The sequence below is a fragment of the Apodemus sylvaticus genome, chromosome 15 (assembly GCF_947179515.1).
Source record: "Apodemus sylvaticus chromosome 15, mApoSyl1.1, whole genome shotgun sequence".
NCBI lineage: Eukaryota > Metazoa > Chordata > Mammalia > Rodentia > Muridae > Apodemus > Apodemus sylvaticus.
Window position 1 is genome coordinate 42,984,621 of NC_067486.1, and position 18,526 is coordinate 43,003,146.

The window sequence follows — 18,526 nt, forward strand, 5'->3', positions numbered from 1 at the left end:
AAAGGGAGGGGAAAAAAAAACCACCTCCCAAAGGGAAGCACAATTGTGCTGTGGATGCCAGGAGTCTCCACTGGAAATAACAGGTTAGAAGCAACTAAGGGAAATCTTGACTATGATAGATCACATCCAAGGTAATATGGCTTTCATGGTTGTCCCAGAGCCTCTGTTCAGCCAAGCCCAGGCAAGGGGTAGATGTTCTTGCAAAAACAGCTGCAAAAAAATAATATCTGAAGAACAATTAAGTATTTTTAAAGTAAAGCAAATCTGAGGACAAAGGTTGAGCACAGAAAGTGATACAGGCCGTTCTTCCACTTTGAGTCAAGGAAGCAGCTTTACCCTTTGTTGACTGTGCAGACGGTCGAGTCTCGGGTCCTGGGGCTGCAACGAAAGCACGCTGTGTCAGAGCAGTCAGTGCTGAGGGGCTCACCTAAGGCAGAAACTAAACGCTCTTTATCACAAGACACGTTTGCTCCCTCCTTGATGAAGGCGGGGGCAATTCCAGCTTGGGATACTGAGGCTCATTCCCCTCATATCCATTGCATAAACCCCAGCAAAAGAGCTAAGAATTCTCATTTGTCCTGCTGATCTTTGCCGTGGCTCTTACCACAAATGTCTGATGGCTGTCTCGGGGGTGTTCTGAAGTTCTTGCCACCTGCCATTTTGTTTCCTACAGAGCAGCCATGTTCAGTGCAGGAGGTGAGAAGAAGGCAATGCACCATCCTCTAATGCCTGCACACTGTTAGTTCTGAACGATATCCAGCCTGGCTGGACCTCATGTTCTTTCACAAAAGATAAGAAACTGAAGGGTGAAAGGGCCACCCGTGTGCATATGGTACTACCCGTGGTTACGAGTACATATTGCTAGTAAACAAAATCTACTTGGTGAGGAAATCAATGTGTGTCCAAGTGCGGTCTCAGGTTTCATGAACTGCTTAACAAATTAAATAACATCTTATGATAAATAACAAACCCTCTGATGATCAAACGAGAAGTGTACGAGCTATTCTGGTTTTTTTTGTTTGTTTGTTTTGTTTTGTTTTGTTTTGTTTTGTTTTGCAGATGATAGTTTGGTGGCATTTACTATGTCTGGGAAGAAAAAGAACTACAGGCTCTTTCCAGTAGTTTTTGTATACTTCTGCTCAATAAAAATTTTCTTTCAAGAAGATAATTACAATTAGCTGTATTTGTCAAGCTTGGGGAGGGGGAGTAAGAACTTTTATTTCTTATAAAAAAGAAATTAATCTATTTGGCACCCATTGGCTTTCATTACAACATAAACTTTCCTCCTATTTACACAGCTCAGATAGTAGTTTGTCTGAGTTAACCCTGATAATTCTGAATGAGAGAGTGACAGGTTTGGAAGACACAAGGAGTAACTGGGAGGAAAAGCGACAATAGATGTTTTTATATAGCAACTTTCTAGGAACTAAATGACTTGCTTTCAGAACTCAAATATAGTAATTCAGAGCTAAGGGTGATACTACACAGTGCATTAACACAGAAGGGTGACAGTTCTCATTGTACGGGACAGACAGGGAGGGGAAAGGCAGAGGCTCTGGTTTTCAGAAATGTGGTAGGTTATGAATATAAAATAATCCAAAAACAAATGTGAAGCTTCACTGACTAACCCAACCACCAAGCAAAAGCAGGTCATGTGGAAAGCGAAATGGAAAAGCTAGCGTTTGAGGAGAACTGGGAAAGGCAGGGAGGGGATTCTTCACACTGAGAAGTCTTTGGTGGTTAACATGCTCTTGTGAACTCTAGCTAGAAACAGAAACCTCTACAAAGCTTAAATAATACCAAAGGTCTGTGGCTAAGGAAATGCTTTGCAGAGATCTGGCCCATGTTCTAGCTGACTTGGGTCACACACTGTCCCTTACTGTGAGGTTTGAGCATTAACCACCTTAAGTGGTGATCCTGACTGTGAGCTGGAAAGGGTGAGGACCCGAGGCTGTGACAATGCTTAGAAATCAAAGGAACAAAACCACACCAGCTTCCAAGTAAAAGTTCTGGTCAAAAACACCCAAAACATAACAAAAAAAAATCCACTTGTCTATTTGAACATTTCAAAGAGTAACAACCCGACCTCTAATTTAACTTAACTTACTTCTAATAATAAGACTTATCATAAATAAATGTCAAACAATATTTATAGGCAGTTTTCGATGCTTTCCAACTTTATTGTGAAATTAGCAGACATAATTAATGAGGACTATTTAATTTGCTAACCAAAACACACAGCACGGTTCCCCATCTGCCTGGTATCTACTCCTCCTTGGAGTGCAGCATAAATAGTCACATTCTCAGGCTAAACCTAAGAATTATTTTTAAAACAGATATACATCAATTCCTGACCACTTCACCTGAGAAAGCTCTTAATTTAATGCTAGGACACTTGATTTTTATACTCTGGCCGTCTTCGTTTGGCAACCTTAGCCAGGGTCACTCATATACTTGCCCACGCTTTTAATTCAGTGGCTCTCAACCTTCCTAATGCTGGGACCCTTTAATACATTCCTCATGTTGTGGTGACCCCAACCAGAAGATTATTTTTGTTTCTTCTTCATAGCTGTAACATTGCTACTTTTATGGACTGGGAGATACATATCTGATATGCAGGATATTGGATATATGACCCCTGGAAAGTGTTATTTAACACCCCTGAAAGGATTGTAACCTAGAGGTTTAGAACTCCATTCTGTTTCCCTCAGCTCTGCCATCTGCATTTGGAGACCCAGCCACATAAATTCGTTTTCTTAGCAGTTGCTTTTGTTGTCTTATGCCATAATGAAAATAAATCATGACTGATTAAGCGCAGAAAACCTCTTGCTTTAATAACTGCTTCACAAACACACCAAGAGCAGCAATCCAAGCTGAGAATCCTTTACACAGCAGAGTTAGAACGCAATTTCTCTAGAGCTAAAGGGTTAAAATGTATATGACAAGGACACGAAGAACCACCAAACTCTCCACAGCTTTTATAAGTTGATATCCAAGACTGTTGTGTAAATTCCAGATAAACTGTAAAAGGTCAACTGCAAGATCATTCAATATGTTCCACCTCCCTAAATAGGTGCTTCTACCAAAGAGCCTTCTAGACTTTAGAAAAACAGCATAAAATCTTCTGAGAAGTAAACAGAATGTAAAAACCTTGACTAAAAAGGCTTGGCACATTCAAGAAATAGCTCTTTCTGGCCCTGCAACCCGAACCGAGGAGCTCCAAACAAACAGGGTTCTTAGAAGATGGAACCCATGCCCGCCCTGCCAGCTGAAAGGCTGTTATTCAGAACGCCAGTCAACTATGGTACTGGAAAGTATGCTGCAGTACCAAACACAGACAAGGGACCCTCACTCACACCATGGCTATATTTCTGGGTTCTCTGTGTGATGGTCATAAATATAACTGTCTGTCACAAAGTTCAGAGCAACACTATGATAATGCCAAAGGGCCTGGTTGTGCTGAGATCATCTGGTTGAGTTTTTGCACTTTCCATGGAAAAACTGCATCAGATACATCATATAAATTGGAACTTCTTGAGCCAAAGAGTTGTGTAAATCAATTTGTCAGCATTGTTTTTAGAACACTACAACTGAGGATCAGAGAAACTATCACGTTTGGTGTCAGTTCTAGCCTGAGAGAATATTTCAAAGTTCAGAGAAATTAATTGTATTTTACTGAGTTAAAAATAAACAAAATAACCAACAGATTCCTGTGTTGGCATATAAAACCATAAGAGATAAATCTAATACTAAAACTAAATAAGTGGAATGAATTTGTCAGCTTGGAAGAGCTTGGAAATATTCCGTTAAAAGAATATTTCACATTCTAGGCACAGAGAATCACTTACGGAAGAGTGTTGCTGCTTTCTGGTAACTACTCAAAGACTGGTTTTAATCTATGTTTAATTATTTCTCACTTTTACTTCTTATTTACTAGGAAATGGGGGTATGTTTTGATGTTAGTGATTGGTAGGCATAATCCTGTGATACGAAACACAAAGAAATTTCAATGATGCCATATTAAAAGTCACCTTTTCATAGAACTCCTAAGTTGAGCTTGAAGGTGTTTTCCCAAAAAGCCTCAAGAACTATGTGTGCCATCCTGCAAAGAACAGTACCTATCATGGACTGGCCATAGACAACATCTGAATCTGTTCTCAGATCTACAAACTCCAGGCAACTCACAGCCAAAGTAGCTATAGAACCCATAGAGTTCGTGAGATGCATAGCATATCTCAAGCAAGCAATTACAACAGCCTCTGACAGCTTACAAAAAAGCCAGGGTGCAGCATTCTCCATAGTGAGAAGGAGGAACAGATACAGCACTGAGTAGAATCAGGATGTTTAGAAATTTCAGAGTATTTGTCCTTGGACTTGTAGTTCTTTCTGGTGATAGGAAGGAAAAATTAACAACTTGGAGATAGTAAAATCTCCTTCAAGAACAGAGTGACCTTTCAAAACCCTGCCATATCTAATAGTCAGTTGTAAAGTATGCACTGAACAAAATTTGAAGGAAAGAATTTCTGAACCATCAACAACACATATAGGTCAGTAAAAATATTTACATTGCAAAGTTAGAGGAGTAAGTCAGCTCTCTGAGCAAGTACCTGGGCATACGATCAGGCAACGGGAACCAAGACCCCCAAGTTGATAAATTGGCTGCTATAGATGTTTTCTCTTCCTCTTTCTACCACTGGAATCCTACAAATATTTTAAGGCTCATGGCTGCAACTCAATCTTTCTTGGAGCTTCTATATAAGCACTACAAGCTGAAGTTTTATACCGTATGTTTTATTTTCATTATTAGTACTCTTGGGGTTATAAGAAACTAGAAGACCAGAATAACATCCTCTCTACATCAGCATGCTTTAGGGCAGTATTTTTCAACCTTCCTAAAGTTATGACCCTTTATGTTGTGGCCATCCCCAACCTCAAAATTATTTTTCCTGCTACTTCATAACTGTAATTTGCTACTGTTATAAATTATAATATAAATATCTGTGTTTGCTGATGGTTTTAAGCAGTCCCTGTGAAGGGATCATTGGATCCCTAAAGAAGCCATGACCTGCAGGTTAAGAACCACTGCCCTAGGGCAAAAATGAAAGATGCTTCAATGCAATGTGCAGAGTAGCTATTTCACACTGGGAGCTGAGGTAGCAAACCTGTTCCCCTGCTTATCTCCAAGTCTAGAGGCACTTTACTGGAAACCCCCCATTTTCTCTTTTATATTACTGTTTGTTGTTTTTAAATTTTGTGAAGAAACTGTCCTACAGAGAATTATCATTTTCTTTTTACTCTCAGGAGATGAGCATGATCTATTTGGGTTTAAGTAATTTGAAAATTTAAAGAGACATTTATTTACCAGGTTTGACTCTTGGCGGTTTGGGTGCTGACTGTCGTTTGGGTGTGGAAGGGATGGATGTAGTTTGCTGAGGAGCTGCAAGGAGAGTTAATACAGCTTTGGTAAGTGATACTTCCCAAAGGTTGGCCACACTGTGCCTGTAAACATAAATACATAAGCCTACTGAATGCAAGAATGACTATATAGTTCTCCTTGTATTCCTAGATGCCCATGCTGTGCGTGCTTTCTACAGAGCACATACTCAATAAGTTTAAGTGCTCCCAGGGTCCAAAAGAATCATGTTTCTATAAAGGAGTGCTCAAGATTTCTACTTGAGGAAAAATACTACTCAAATAAAGGTACTGGAAACTGAGCACCCTGGAAGTGCTTCAAATTATAACATATGTTATATGATATTTATATGATTTATATGATATTTTGGATTTATAGAATGGGGAAGAACATTCAGAATACATCTATCTTGAAGTTCATTAGCATCTTCACCAGACATGAATGAACTCCATTATTTAATTTTCTTTATATGACATGAGCTCTCTCACATCTTTTTTCTGCATATCCAGGACTACAGGTACTACATGGCTCTTTCTGAACTACCATGGATGAAAGCTACCACTGTGCTCAGGAGAAAGAAATATACTTAAAACAATTCTCACTTGCTTCTGCTGTATTTTTGTGGTCAAGCAAAGTTGAAAGCAATCAAGAAAACTACTTTTCAAAATATATAGATGTCAGAATTGTCCAAATCTCTTGAGGTTTATAAGACTAACTATGGATAACTCAGCTTCTTGAAGAATCCAGTGGTAAAGAAAGGAAATGATTATTCATTAAAACATCAAAGGCAAATGTCACTGGTTCTTTGCTGTCACTTTACCTGTCCTTTCAAAGCATACAACTATACAAATGGTATCAGTTACCAGCTGTTGTAGGTCTCGCTTCAGGACTGGTGAAGATTTCCGCATTTCGGGATTCAAATGATGCTTCGCTTGGTGCTGGAAACATAAATACCCCACCCCACGAAGTGAACTCAGTTAAAATGAGGTCTCTTAGGACTTTCAACATGCTTTCAGATGGCATAATTTGCATGCTAAAAGGATGAGAAAAGATGCACGTTGTCCTCAGCTGGTGGATGACACTGTGATGTAAAGCAGGGAAAAGCTAGAATGCTAATTGCTCAGAGCAGGCAAAGCTGGTCCACGAAAATGAGAGGATGCAAGTCATAAACACAGGGCAAGAGATGCTGCAGATGACAAAGATGCCCATGCAGTTTTTTGAAGGTATTTTTGTTTTGTTTTGTAGTTCATTTAGTATGAGAGGAATACATAAAATGGAATATAAAAGATGCCTGTATAAAAATATATCATTCATCTATGTTCAGAAATAGGAAAGAGGTAAATGGTTAGATGAAATGAGATCCAATGGTCATTTTGGAAGAAAGGCATCCACATGGGTTATGGAACGTTTAATGGAAAACAAAGCACAATTTTTCTGTTAAAAACATTACCCAGTGTTGCCCTTGGCTGTTCAGCAGTTCTAGAAGTTTTAGGCGGGACAAAGTCCAGAATAGGATCGCTTGTTGCTGTTGGAATAAATGTCAACATTTATAAAGGGAATAGACATTCCTGGTGATAAAATACAAACTCCTGAGTAAGAAGCGGTGCCCCATAAAAGGAAAACATCAAGGATTCTTGAGGGATTGCTAGCCAATGCTTTAAGCCAGTGATTCAATAAGAACTAAAGATGGCCCCACTCTGCACAACACACATCACTGAAATATCAGAACCCACGATAAAACAGCTATGCCATTCAACTTATTTTCAGTTATCATTTTTCTAGGTTCTTCCCTTATTTCATAACTGCTAATGGAACCTACTATGAGGATTCAGTTTTATTACTTCTTAATTTTCTACTGTATAAAATTATTTCTGCTTTTCATACAAAAAAATGTTAAGATAAGACTATACATAAAAACATGCCAGATGCCTATCTATGTTTGACAGATACCAGTCTGACATTTAGTTCTCCAGGACTGGTTAAGTAGATGCTTGATACATATTTGCTAAGAGAAGCTGCTGGACTGAGCTCAACCCACTGTGGATAGGTCAGTAAGTGAATGTAAAACTTAGACACAACTGAAGTGTAACAAACAAGTGATGTTCCCATCCTAACATGGGGCTTTTCAGCTCAGCAGTACAACTATTGGTACCCAAGAAAGCTTAGTTGTGAGAGGCCGATGTGTGCACAGCAGGGTATCTCCAAGTCTCTATATTCTAGATGTGAATGCACCTCCTCCAGCAGTTAAGAATACATGTGTCTCTATGCAATGCCCCCGTGCAAAGGAGAGATCCTAAAACATCCCCATTTGAGAATCACTGCCCTGTGGAGTACTCTCTAGGAATACTAAATATTTTTATATTTGTAAATATAAAAATTGTCTGAATGTTGCCAGACAAAAGAATAAGATACCATTACATTGCTTTCCTCATCTATCTGTGCTCTCCCCTGTGTGACAGAGTTTGTTGACTGATAAAAATAATGAGTAATCCCCAATGGGAAGTATGCCCAGGAGCTGTCTCCCTGACACAGATGGAGATAGCTACTCCTTGCTATGGAACCCTAGGGAACATACTTCTTCATCCTACAAAAACTATAAGAAGACCTAGGATCCAAAGGCATTGTTGAAAGGTTGGGTATACCTGTGTGAGGCTCTAGTTCAGTGTCATCAGAAGTTGTTGAGCTTGAGATAACATCATAAGTTGCTTAAAAATAGAAAGGTAAAACAAAAGACATGTTAATTTTGCGATATTACGCATGATTACCTGACATATTTTAGTGGCTGCTAAAGCACAGTTTAACATAGGGACTAAATTCTGGAGCTCTTGGCCTCCTCACTACTGACTGAGATGACAGTCACCACTTCTGTCTCAGCTGCAGGAGTTTACTGTGCCATGGCCCTGGCCCTGAAATGCTGTGAAAAATTTTGTCATTTGTTTAGAATGAAGTGATGCCAGCTTTAAATCAAAGAGCTTCAACAAGCGTGAACAGAAATCTAACGTCACGTGGCTAGGGCAGAGGCTTCTAAAGAAGGAAAGAGAAGGCACATTGAATTTGTAGAATCCATTGCTTAAGCTTTCTACTTAGTTACAGTCTCTGGTATGGTACCTAAGGAGTAAATAGCACTTCAAAGTTCACATCGTCTCCTGCATTAACCTTTTTTACCCTTGTTACCATCCCTGAGATAGAGGCGAGACAGGCACTGCCACTGGTTTATCCATTTTCTAGATAATAAAGTTGTTTGTAGTGGTAACCATAATTGCTGCATCCGAATGTGGGGATTGTTGACTAAGCACACTTTCACCCAAATATCAGAGCTAAGGACAGTGGGCCTGAGGCCAGGGAATGCTTGGCACTGCCTCTCTTGGTTTTATTTAGAGGCAATTTTCTATGTTCCTCTATAGAGTCACGATCCCTTCTACAAGCTGGGTGGATTTGAAGGCAGATTTTTATATTCTGTATAAAAGGAAGAAAATGGGATTCATTCAAATGTAACTATTTTAATATAGGGATAAATTTCATGTTCATGTAAAAGAACTTGCAAGTGAAAACAGTACTAAAAAATCTTCTCTTGATACACAAATAACTGTCACTGTAGAAATAAGAGGCAGAGAAAGCAGAAACTGGAGGTAGACACTGCTCATCTTGGACATTCAGATTGGCTCATAGAACAATAACATGGAGGTAGTACACAGGAGGACTTATTCATTGGACCCAATGACAGTTTAATGATATGGAACTGCTAATTGGAGCTGTAAGATGATATTAGACAGTGAGGCAGAGTCTCAAAGAAGAGAACAGCTCATGTAATCCCCTAAGAGGACACGGGAGAAGCGTGTCACTTGTGATGGTAAACCTACAAAGTCCTCAGAAATAATACCCTGTGTGAAAATAGGCACACACTGCAAGAATCTTATTTCATTAGGACCTAAAATTTTATTGTAAAGTTAGCCTAGTTGTGATTTTAAAAGATGGGAATGACTAATCTTTTAAAGAACCAAAAATACTGCCAGTTTCTAATCCTTTCCCTGCTTTAAGACTCAAATTGAACATCTAGTGCCACCAGCTCTGCCCCCACTCAAGTGTTAGGAAATGCCATCAACTTACACATATTCCTCTAGCCTTGTGAAATTGAGAATTAATATCTTAACTCTGGAAAATGCCATGGCTGCATGTATGCTAAGTCCCAAATCTCCTTTCTATCAAGTACGTTAGGTCAATTTTTCTGCAGTCTGTATTTTTATTCTAATGGGTATTTATTAACTAACCTTACTTCTTATACTCAAACCTTAAGGTTCCAAGCCAGGTTGACAACTTCCAGAAGTCATCACCAGAGGCACCATTGGGAACAGAACACTTTGCTGTCCTCTAGTGATTATGGTTCATGTCTGTACATTTCCATTTGTTAGGTATCTCTTACTTTCAAGTCTTTTTCTTGGAAATACTTGGGATTCAAATAATGTACTTGTCAGCACAGTTGCTTCCTATATTTCTATTTTTATACTTTTTTTTTAGAGTTGAGTGGTGAAGGGAAAAAAAAAGAAAACGACAAAAAAAAAAAAAAAAAAAAAAGACCTAACCTACTTGCTACATACTACAAGTCTCATGCTGCTCAGATAGCTTCGAAAAACAACCACTCAAAGTGCTGTATTAGATAAAAATCCTTTGACTCTGAAGTTACAAATGTCAGAGAAGAGGAGGACAGGACTGAAATTGAATTCTCTGAAAAACACTCTTAAAATCACCATGAGAATGGATGCAAAGAATGTGGAATATATACACAATGGAGTACTATTCAGCCATTAGAAACAATCAATTCATGAAATTCTTAGACAAATGGATGGAGCTGGAGAACATCATACTAAGTGAGGTAACCCAGTCTCAAAAGATCAGTCATGGTATGCAGTCACTAATAAGTGGATATTAGCCTGGAAAACTGGAATACCCAAAACATAATCCACACATCAAATGATGTCCAAGAAGAATGGAGGAGTGGACCCTGGTTCTGGAAAGACTCAGTGTAGCAGTATAAGACAAAACCAGAACAGGGAAGTGGGAAGGGATGGGTGGGAGAACAGGGAGAGGGAAGGGGGCTTATGTGACTTTCGGGGAGTGGGGGACCAGAAAAGGGAAAATCATTTGAAATGTAAATAAAAAATATTTCGAATAAAATTAAAAATAATCACCATGAGTTCTGAATTTACTTACAAAAACTTTGGCATCTAAAAGCTCTTTAAAAAACTTTGCATTTAAGCCTACCTGAATAGATTTCACTAAGTGTATGGCCCATTTCTAACAAATTATTCTTGGTATGAAATTGATAAACAGCCTCAAGAGTTAGGGGTGAGTGCTACTGTTTTCCAGACAGTCTGCATGCCTTGCTTCTTATCACCATCTTTACTGGATAAAGCACTGATGCTATTTGAAACTAAGCAATAGCTTTGCAATTTAATTCACAAAGCCTCCGTGAGACCAGAGTTGAAAGAGAAATCAGATTTGAGAGCTAAATTGGGTAGTACAATTCAAAGCTATAACAAGTAAAATAATGAGTCATAATTACACAAAATTTTACTTTCAGCTTTTTCAGAAGTACTTATACTCGTAAGACCATTTGTTATTATGTTTTATTTGCTACATATTTTTACTTTGAAAAACTAAATATATGCAAATACCAACATAAAAATGCCCCAATAGAGTCATAGATAGCACACAAAGCATTCCAAATAAGCAGCAATGTCTTTTAGTTCGCTTGGGTTTCTTGAAAGTCAGTAGCCCTATGAAAGATTTTCCTTTTCAAACATAATTTCATGGATAAAAGACCTTATTATGGAGAGATTGTGCCATAGCTATTTTGGTTTACAAGGTTTATGTACTCTAGATCCTGGTACATGGTAGACCAATAGAATTAATGTGCAAATTTTCATTTTAGCACACAAATTAGTTTGGAAGATGTGTTCAGGTCCTCACAAGAGTAACAGCTGACTTAGATGTGGGGATGGAAGATAAACATGCCTTTTAACCATTTAATAATGTGTGAACCTAAATATCTACCTACCAGACTTGCTATTGTTATGCATGACAATGAAAACAGAATTCCCGTGGCCATATGAAGAAGTAGTGAAGGAACATAACAGGACACAGCTAAGAAAGCAACACGGATTCTCTGTACTGTCTAAATACACAAGTAATGCGTTCTTTAGTTAGTGGGAAATTATAGCACTTCTCTGCTTGAATTTGAAGTTTGTGAAATATAATGAAAGACAGAGCCCATAAGTCTCTAAGAGACCGCAGTAAGCCCGTAGACTTTCCGCTCGGCTTTGATCCACCTTCTCACCCTTGAACATCAACACTATAACTTGTTCCTTCTCTCCATCCTCTCTAGGGTTTAATCTGGATGGATGAGCCAGCTCTGGGCTAATCAGCACCTCACAGAGCAGGGAGTAAGGCTCAAATACAGAGTATCTCCTTTCAACAGCTCTAAGTGAACCATGTAGGATACAAACGTTCCAACTAACACATTCTTCCTCCTCATGCTAGCTGAGCTGCTTAGCTCACAGAGCCTAGCTGCATGACATAGTCTTTATAATTCTACAAAGTATGTATGAATTTGACACTGAAAACGGCAAAGGCTGACCTCTTAGAGAAATAAAATGTGTAATAAAAAAGATCAAGACTGATTGTCCTCTGTCCTAACCTGTCAGGGCAAGTCTCTAAAAGATGACTTATGGATTACAAAGAAATAATTTTACAAAGAGGAAGATGTTTTTGTAATACCTCTCAATATATTGAGGGGGTGGTGATTCAGTTGTTCAAACACTTTGGGGAAGGACAGACAAAAGGGTTTTCTAATGCTGAAATCAAATGTATTGAATCATTCTGGGTTTGTGACCATTTTCTTTCTTTGATTCTGAAACTTTGTGGTACTAGATGAAAGTCCTTTTACAGAATATTAAAATAAATTAAGGAAGCTTAACATTAGTACTATCAAACTAGAAACTGGAACTTCGTGTCTATCACCCATATCTCCTGTTCTGTGTTAGGATGTTAGACAATCCACACTTGCTCTCTATGTGATTTCGGAGCCTTTCCAGCTCTGTTGTCCATAGAAAACACAGAAACTTGACCAGGACATCATTTTATTAAATCTGCACCAGTCCTCAGAGAACACTTATGGAGTAATTCAGGTTATCACACCCGGGGGGACAGGGAAGAACATGTAATTCTCTGTTGTGAAACTCTGTTCCCCAAATTCCAAAGCAAGCAGCACGGCATTGCTTCACTCTTCGATGGAGTCATTCAGTGGCGTGACCGTGAAAACATTGGTGAGCCCAGCTATGAATTGTCTACCCATCTTGGGGACAAGTCCCTCATGCATCACCTTACTCTAAAAGGAACTAACCATGCTGAAGGCTGACAGAAATGCCCATACGCCCTTGAGGAATATTAATGCAGAAATTCTAAGTGGAGGGAAGGACATAACAGCTTGTGGGTCACAGAGACACAAGGGCACCGTCCGTCACACGGTAGAAGGTGTAGAGTTTTCCATAACACAGGAATTATAGCAGACTGGCCACTGTCTAATAGAACTGAAGTCTAGCTCTACTTCATCACTAGAAAGACAGAATTTACCCTGAGTAACTGTCACAAGCACTTAAGTAGTTCAGAGATTTGGTCAGTTTCCTTTAAACACAGAATTTATAAGTAATTTTACATCCTGGTATGCTATTATAGAGCACATTTTTACAATTTCCTTTACATACTTTATGGAAAATTAGATTTGCCAAGGAAATCAAGCTCAATCAACCCTAGTTAGCATACTTTACAGAAGGCTATACAAAATGCAGGTCCACATAGTAAAATCACAGCATACAGAGCTAGTGAGAGATGAGGGCACAGAGATGAGGGAGGGGGAGGGGGATATATTAAGTATATCTCATATTTCTTGTAATGCTCCAAACCTCAAATATCCTGTTCCTTCATTGCCAGAAACTATCGAAATAACTCAAGAGGTTCCATAACCAAGCAAACTAGAATTCTCAGTTGTCCTTTATATTTCAAAAAGTAGTATAGAAGTCTTTATGAGAACACTCATCCTGCAGTTTTGATGCAAAATGTAAAGGTGGCAAAATTTCCAGTAAGTTCCAAAGCAAAATGAATGTTATAAAAGGAAACAATATTTCACATTTAGTGACCAATCAAGCAGCACCAGTCATACAGGAGTCATACATGGCTTTCCCCTGCTGAATGCCAGCAGTCTCCAAGGACATTAATGTTGGATGAGGCTGTTCTGCCATGAAAATAGATCAAGGCAAAAATCAGAATTATTCTGTATTCACATAGGACACAGTCAAAACGACCACTGGCTTTTCCCTCCCAACACTCTCACCAATGCCCATAGTTTGTGCTGTGCTCCAGGTACTGCCTTATCGCCATCCAGATCCGGATCATCTTGCCATCTAGTTACAAGGCGTGAAGACCCTCCCTCACAGGGCCTTTCCCTTTCTGAAGGTACTCAACCAAGAGAGGCAAAGAGCCACACCCCTTCTACTGATCATTTCACACGAGACAGAAAAACAAACCTTTCCTAACATCTTCTAAGAGGTCATCAGTTCCTCGGAGTCTTTGTTCTTCATGTTTGTACTAATTAAACATGGGAAGCTACTCGAGTAATTTGACAATAATGCTATATATTAAAACTGCAGAGGATGCAGCTTAGTATATGCACAAATATACCCCCTAATTAAAAGTAAGAAAGGTTCACATGAATGAAAGTACAACTATATCAACTACTGAAGAATACAATGCCAACTCCTGAATGAACAACTTCTCGAGATCACAAATAACTTAATTCTAAATTTTAATTTGAATCTTAACATAAATTTGGGTAGTTCCATATAATATTTAAAGTACTGCTTAGAAAGATGCATGCTTGCACCTTAGTAGAAACAAGAGAAATGTATTACTACTTGCCATACAGTAGATTGATGACTAATAATAGAACCTATGTAATGAAAGCCAGAAGATGTTAATTTCTTTTAAAAAAAAAAAAAAAAGAAGAATGCAGTTACCAGTTTGAGGCTGTACAACTCTGGAATCTTCAGATGTTTTAGATCCAGGTACCGCCCATGACTCTTCACTTGAAGCTATATAGAGAGAATCAGAAGGTGCAGAATGATGTGTCAAGACTTCTAGATAGGTAAGTAGGTGGGAAAAGTGCACTGCAAAGCTCATATGGATCCAATCAATAGTCAGTGTATACACCAAAGTCAACGTGTAGATCCAATCAACAGTCACTGTATACACCAAAGCCAACATGTGGATCCAATCGACAGTCACTGTATACACCAATGTCAATGTGTGGATCCAATTGACAGTCACTATATACACCAAGGCCAACATGTGAATCCAATCGACAGTCACTGTATACACCAAAGTCAATACACACCCATCCAGTCAGCAAGTGACTGGATAGATTATGCAAAAGTAACAGGTATGACTTATGGTGATGCTATATGAAATCTAACCAAATAATATTTTTATTTTCATTTTCAACCAACCAATTACTGATTTCTCTGAGTTGACCAAGAGCATTAGTGCATTTAGCTTCACAGAGAAAGGACTCCGTGTTCTACAGAACCGATCAGCACCTGCCTCCTGTGGTGCTTGTGATCAAGTCCAGTCCCCTACCCTGTCTCTGAGCTCACCATGCACATTCAAAGCACCAAAAACAAAGCACTTCTATTTACCCAAGGAACCCCCTGCTTTCTCCGATGGGAAGGCTGTTTTTGCCTCAGGAAACTCTGGGAACCTTTTTGGAGCTAGAATAAAACACACAGGGTAGTTAGGGAAGGTATACAAAGACAGAAAAGGTTTTTAGATGTTTCAAAGTTACTGAAACAACAAATACAAGATTAAAAATATCACCCATAGGTCAAGCAAATACTTGGGAGTTTTGGTTTTTTTTTTTTTTTTTTTTCACTTCTGTTTCAATGAGAGATTTTGGTTTTGGTTTTGGTTTTGGTTTGTTTGTTTTTGAGACATCTTGTAGCCTAGGCTGTCTTGGAAACCATAATACTATGTTTATTATGTTCAGTTATTACAGGATGGACCAACATGCCCAGTGTACAATTCCTTTTTTTTTTTTTTTTTTTTTTTTTGGTATTTTATAATCAAGCCACTAAATGAGGCATTTCATCTACATTTACTAGTTTTCTACAAGTTCTGAAAATACATTCCTTTTTGCATTCTTAGGTATAATTTGCTTTAATGCAAACAAAGCCCTGAACACACTGAGTTAGGAAACATCTGCGTGAGTGTTTTACAGGTCGTAAGGCACCTATAGAACTTCATGCATATTCTTCTCCATTTTAATATTTCATTCATAAAGAAAATCTAAGAATCCTAAGGAATCTACAGAAACATCTAATATGTCTTGGCTATAAAGATAAAGCTAGAAGTGACTAAAAACCACTGGGGGGAAAATGCAAGATACCAATTTGTTCCATATCATACGATTCTGAGTGAAACAAAATAATAAAATGAAATAACAATTTCACCACTACCAAGAAAAACTACCAGTGGCTTTATCATAGAAAAAGCCTCTTTAAGGCCCTAAATCATAAATGTTTAAAAAAAATCACATTTAATGTTTGGGTGTTAGGAGTTCATTGTTCTGTGTCGTTTGTCCCTGTTTTATTTATTTATTTTTTTGTGAGATTTATTTGAATCAAGCTGACTCCAAGTATTCCGATTAGCCATGCGTACTGTTGCCAAAGGAGCATTCATTGCTGCTGCATTGTTTGGCGACTTTTACCTAAAGTGCTCAAGGGCAGTTCAAACTCAGGAATTAGAACAGAGCGTGCTGCTTCTGTTGTCTTCTCGCCTAGGACTACAAAAAAGAAGGGCATGGTTAGTAACGTGATGCTTCATAACAGACTAGCGCGCAGTGAGCCGTCCATGACTTTCATAGAAAGAGCTGGCTTTCCTTGGAAAAGTCACATAGCTGTTAAATGGGAGATGTCTTTTAGGTCAGCATCGTACGTGCACAGCCAAACACATGCTGTCCCTTTTCTTCAAGGGAAGAGAACAAATACAAAAAGCAAGATAGATTATTTCGGGTAGAACAGAAGATAGAAACAGCAGTTACCATGAGCAACTGAAATTCTCATTAAACAGCCTGTCTCTTGGTGATTCTTCCCAAATTTAGTTGGCACACGATTTCCCATAGCTGAGTTGGGCAGAAGTCCCAGAGACAGTCAAGATTTCCAGCAGCTCTCGAGGCTGAGACACTGTATTCCTGTCCACCCAACCCACAAGATGGGGGTCAAAAGGGCCATGCGGTTAGTGCACAGCAGCCACACCTGCCTGTCCCTTCGGTCACCAGGATCAAGGCATGGTGCTAACTCTCCTGTAGAAGTTGTCTGAGAAACCGGAATTTTAATTCCCAGAAAAAAGAAAACAAAGGAGGAGAGAGAAGGGGCGTGGCAGGATAAAGCAGTGTTAAACCTGTGAGCTGTGAGCTGTGAGCGCTGGGGTTTGTCATTATTAATGTTCTTTGGGGGGGGGGGGTTGGACAGTTTGGGGGTTGGGGGTTTTTAGTATTACCTAGTGCTGTCTCTGCAGTATCTAAAGTGCTAGGCAGAGTGGGCTTAGTGCTTCTTGAAACTGTTTCCGGAGTCACTGAAACGTAAAACACAGCTTTATGAGCTAAGAGATGTCTTCCCTTTCTTCATCTCCACAGCTTAGTGTGGTGCCTATAGTAAGCAGGTTCATGATGGTGAATGAAGTGAATAAATAAATAGAAAAAAAAAGATTCAGGCGTAAATAAAACCAACTATCATGTTACTAGATTTTCTCTATCTCCCCACCCCCCACAAATAAGCAGAACTTAGGCCCGCGCTGAATTGTGGGTAGTGTTCAAATGTTCATCCGGAGTGTGGGTTGGTTTTTGAGCTGCTCCATCAAAGGTAATGAAGACTGTGGGTAGAAGATGTGGAGAAATAGGAACCATCGACACTGAGATTTTAACCTTCTACAAAGCCCTGGAATTTTGCAGCAAGGACACATACTAAACAATACTGAATCATAAGCACCGGGGATTGCCCAAGTATTTCTGAAGTGGAAAGTTCTGGGGAGAGCTTGGCGGAAAGTCGGGAAATCTGAAGACTCTCATCAGACATCATGCCAAGAGAAGAAAGTGTAACTCGGAAGGCTGGGCAGAAAGTTCGACACAGAAACAGTCCTTTAACCAGTCCTGTACTTTTCTCTGTAATAACGGATCATATCAAAATTATAAAAATAAAAATTCAGCGTTGACTATTACCCAAGTGGATTCTGCTAGTAGCTCAAATGGTTTCCACCTCATCTTATAAAGGCCCATTTCTTACAGTATGGTCATACTGTTAAGATATATTCCAGTTCAGCTGGGCGGTGGTGGCGCACACCTTTAATCCCAGCACTTGGGAGGCAGAGGCAGGCAGATTTCTGAGTTTGAGGCCAGCCTGGTCTACAGAGTGAGTTCCAGGACAGCCAGGGCTACACAGAGAAACCCTGTCTTTAAAACAAAACAAAAACAAAAACAAACAAAACAAAAGATATGTTCCAGTTCAATCTGCTTCTTCAAGTTATTTTGTTACTGCACCAACCTTATCCTCTCTTAACCAAATACAAGCCCCAAAATGTAGTACACCTGGAACACCACAAACACCTCATGCTATAGAAATTTTATGAATGAAAAAGCTCACTTTTGATGACAGTTCTTTAACTAACGGTCAGCTCCAGGAAATGCTTGGCCATTGTTTATTTCACGAAATCCTGGATAAAGTGGCATTACTCTGGCCAAAACTCAGTACTTCTGAGCCCAATGTCTTCCCAGAGGATTCGGCTGGGTAGATTTATTTGGAGAGCAGACATTGAATGTTTGGTAGTAACAAAGATAAACTATGAGGACACTGTTTCCCTCATGTTTGAAGGTTTTTATTTTTGTTTCTGTTTTTTGAGCCAAACTATACACATTCTCTATATTAGCGCTATTCGTATGCAGAGGCATTTTTTTCTAGATGATTTCAATACGTTTTCATGGCCATCATCATGAATTTATAAGTTATATAAGAC

At 39.0% G+C, this 18,526-nt stretch overlaps 1 protein-coding gene across 36 annotated transcripts in view; it reads right to left on the bottom strand.

The window, feature by feature from the left end:
• Abi3bp (ABI family member 3 binding protein) overlaps positions 1 to 18,526 on the bottom strand; it is a 230,040-nt gene that overhangs the window by 85,866 nt on the left and 125,648 nt on the right. For 27 of the 36 annotated variants that reach the window (XM_052159212.1, XM_052159203.1, XM_052159197.1 and 24 more), the window contains exons 11-19: positions 17,018 to 17,092; positions 16,227 to 16,301; positions 15,160 to 15,231; positions 14,482 to 14,556; positions 8,056 to 8,118; positions 6,864 to 6,938; positions 6,277 to 6,351; positions 5,363 to 5,437; positions 337 to 378 (exon numbers count right to left, since the gene is read on the bottom strand). In XM_052159212.1, the coding sequence (XP_052015172.1) occupies positions 337 to 378; positions 5,363 to 5,437; positions 6,277 to 6,351; positions 6,864 to 6,938; positions 8,056 to 8,118; positions 14,482 to 14,556; positions 15,160 to 15,231; positions 16,227 to 16,301; positions 17,018 to 17,092 (627 nt within the window). The remainder of the gene's footprint in view (positions 1 to 336; positions 379 to 5,362; positions 5,438 to 6,276; positions 6,352 to 6,863; positions 6,939 to 8,055; positions 8,119 to 14,481; positions 14,557 to 15,159; positions 15,232 to 16,226; positions 16,302 to 17,017; positions 17,093 to 18,526) is intronic. The other 9 variants (XM_052159215.1, XM_052159200.1, XM_052159189.1 and 6 more) reach the window with 8 other exon arrangements.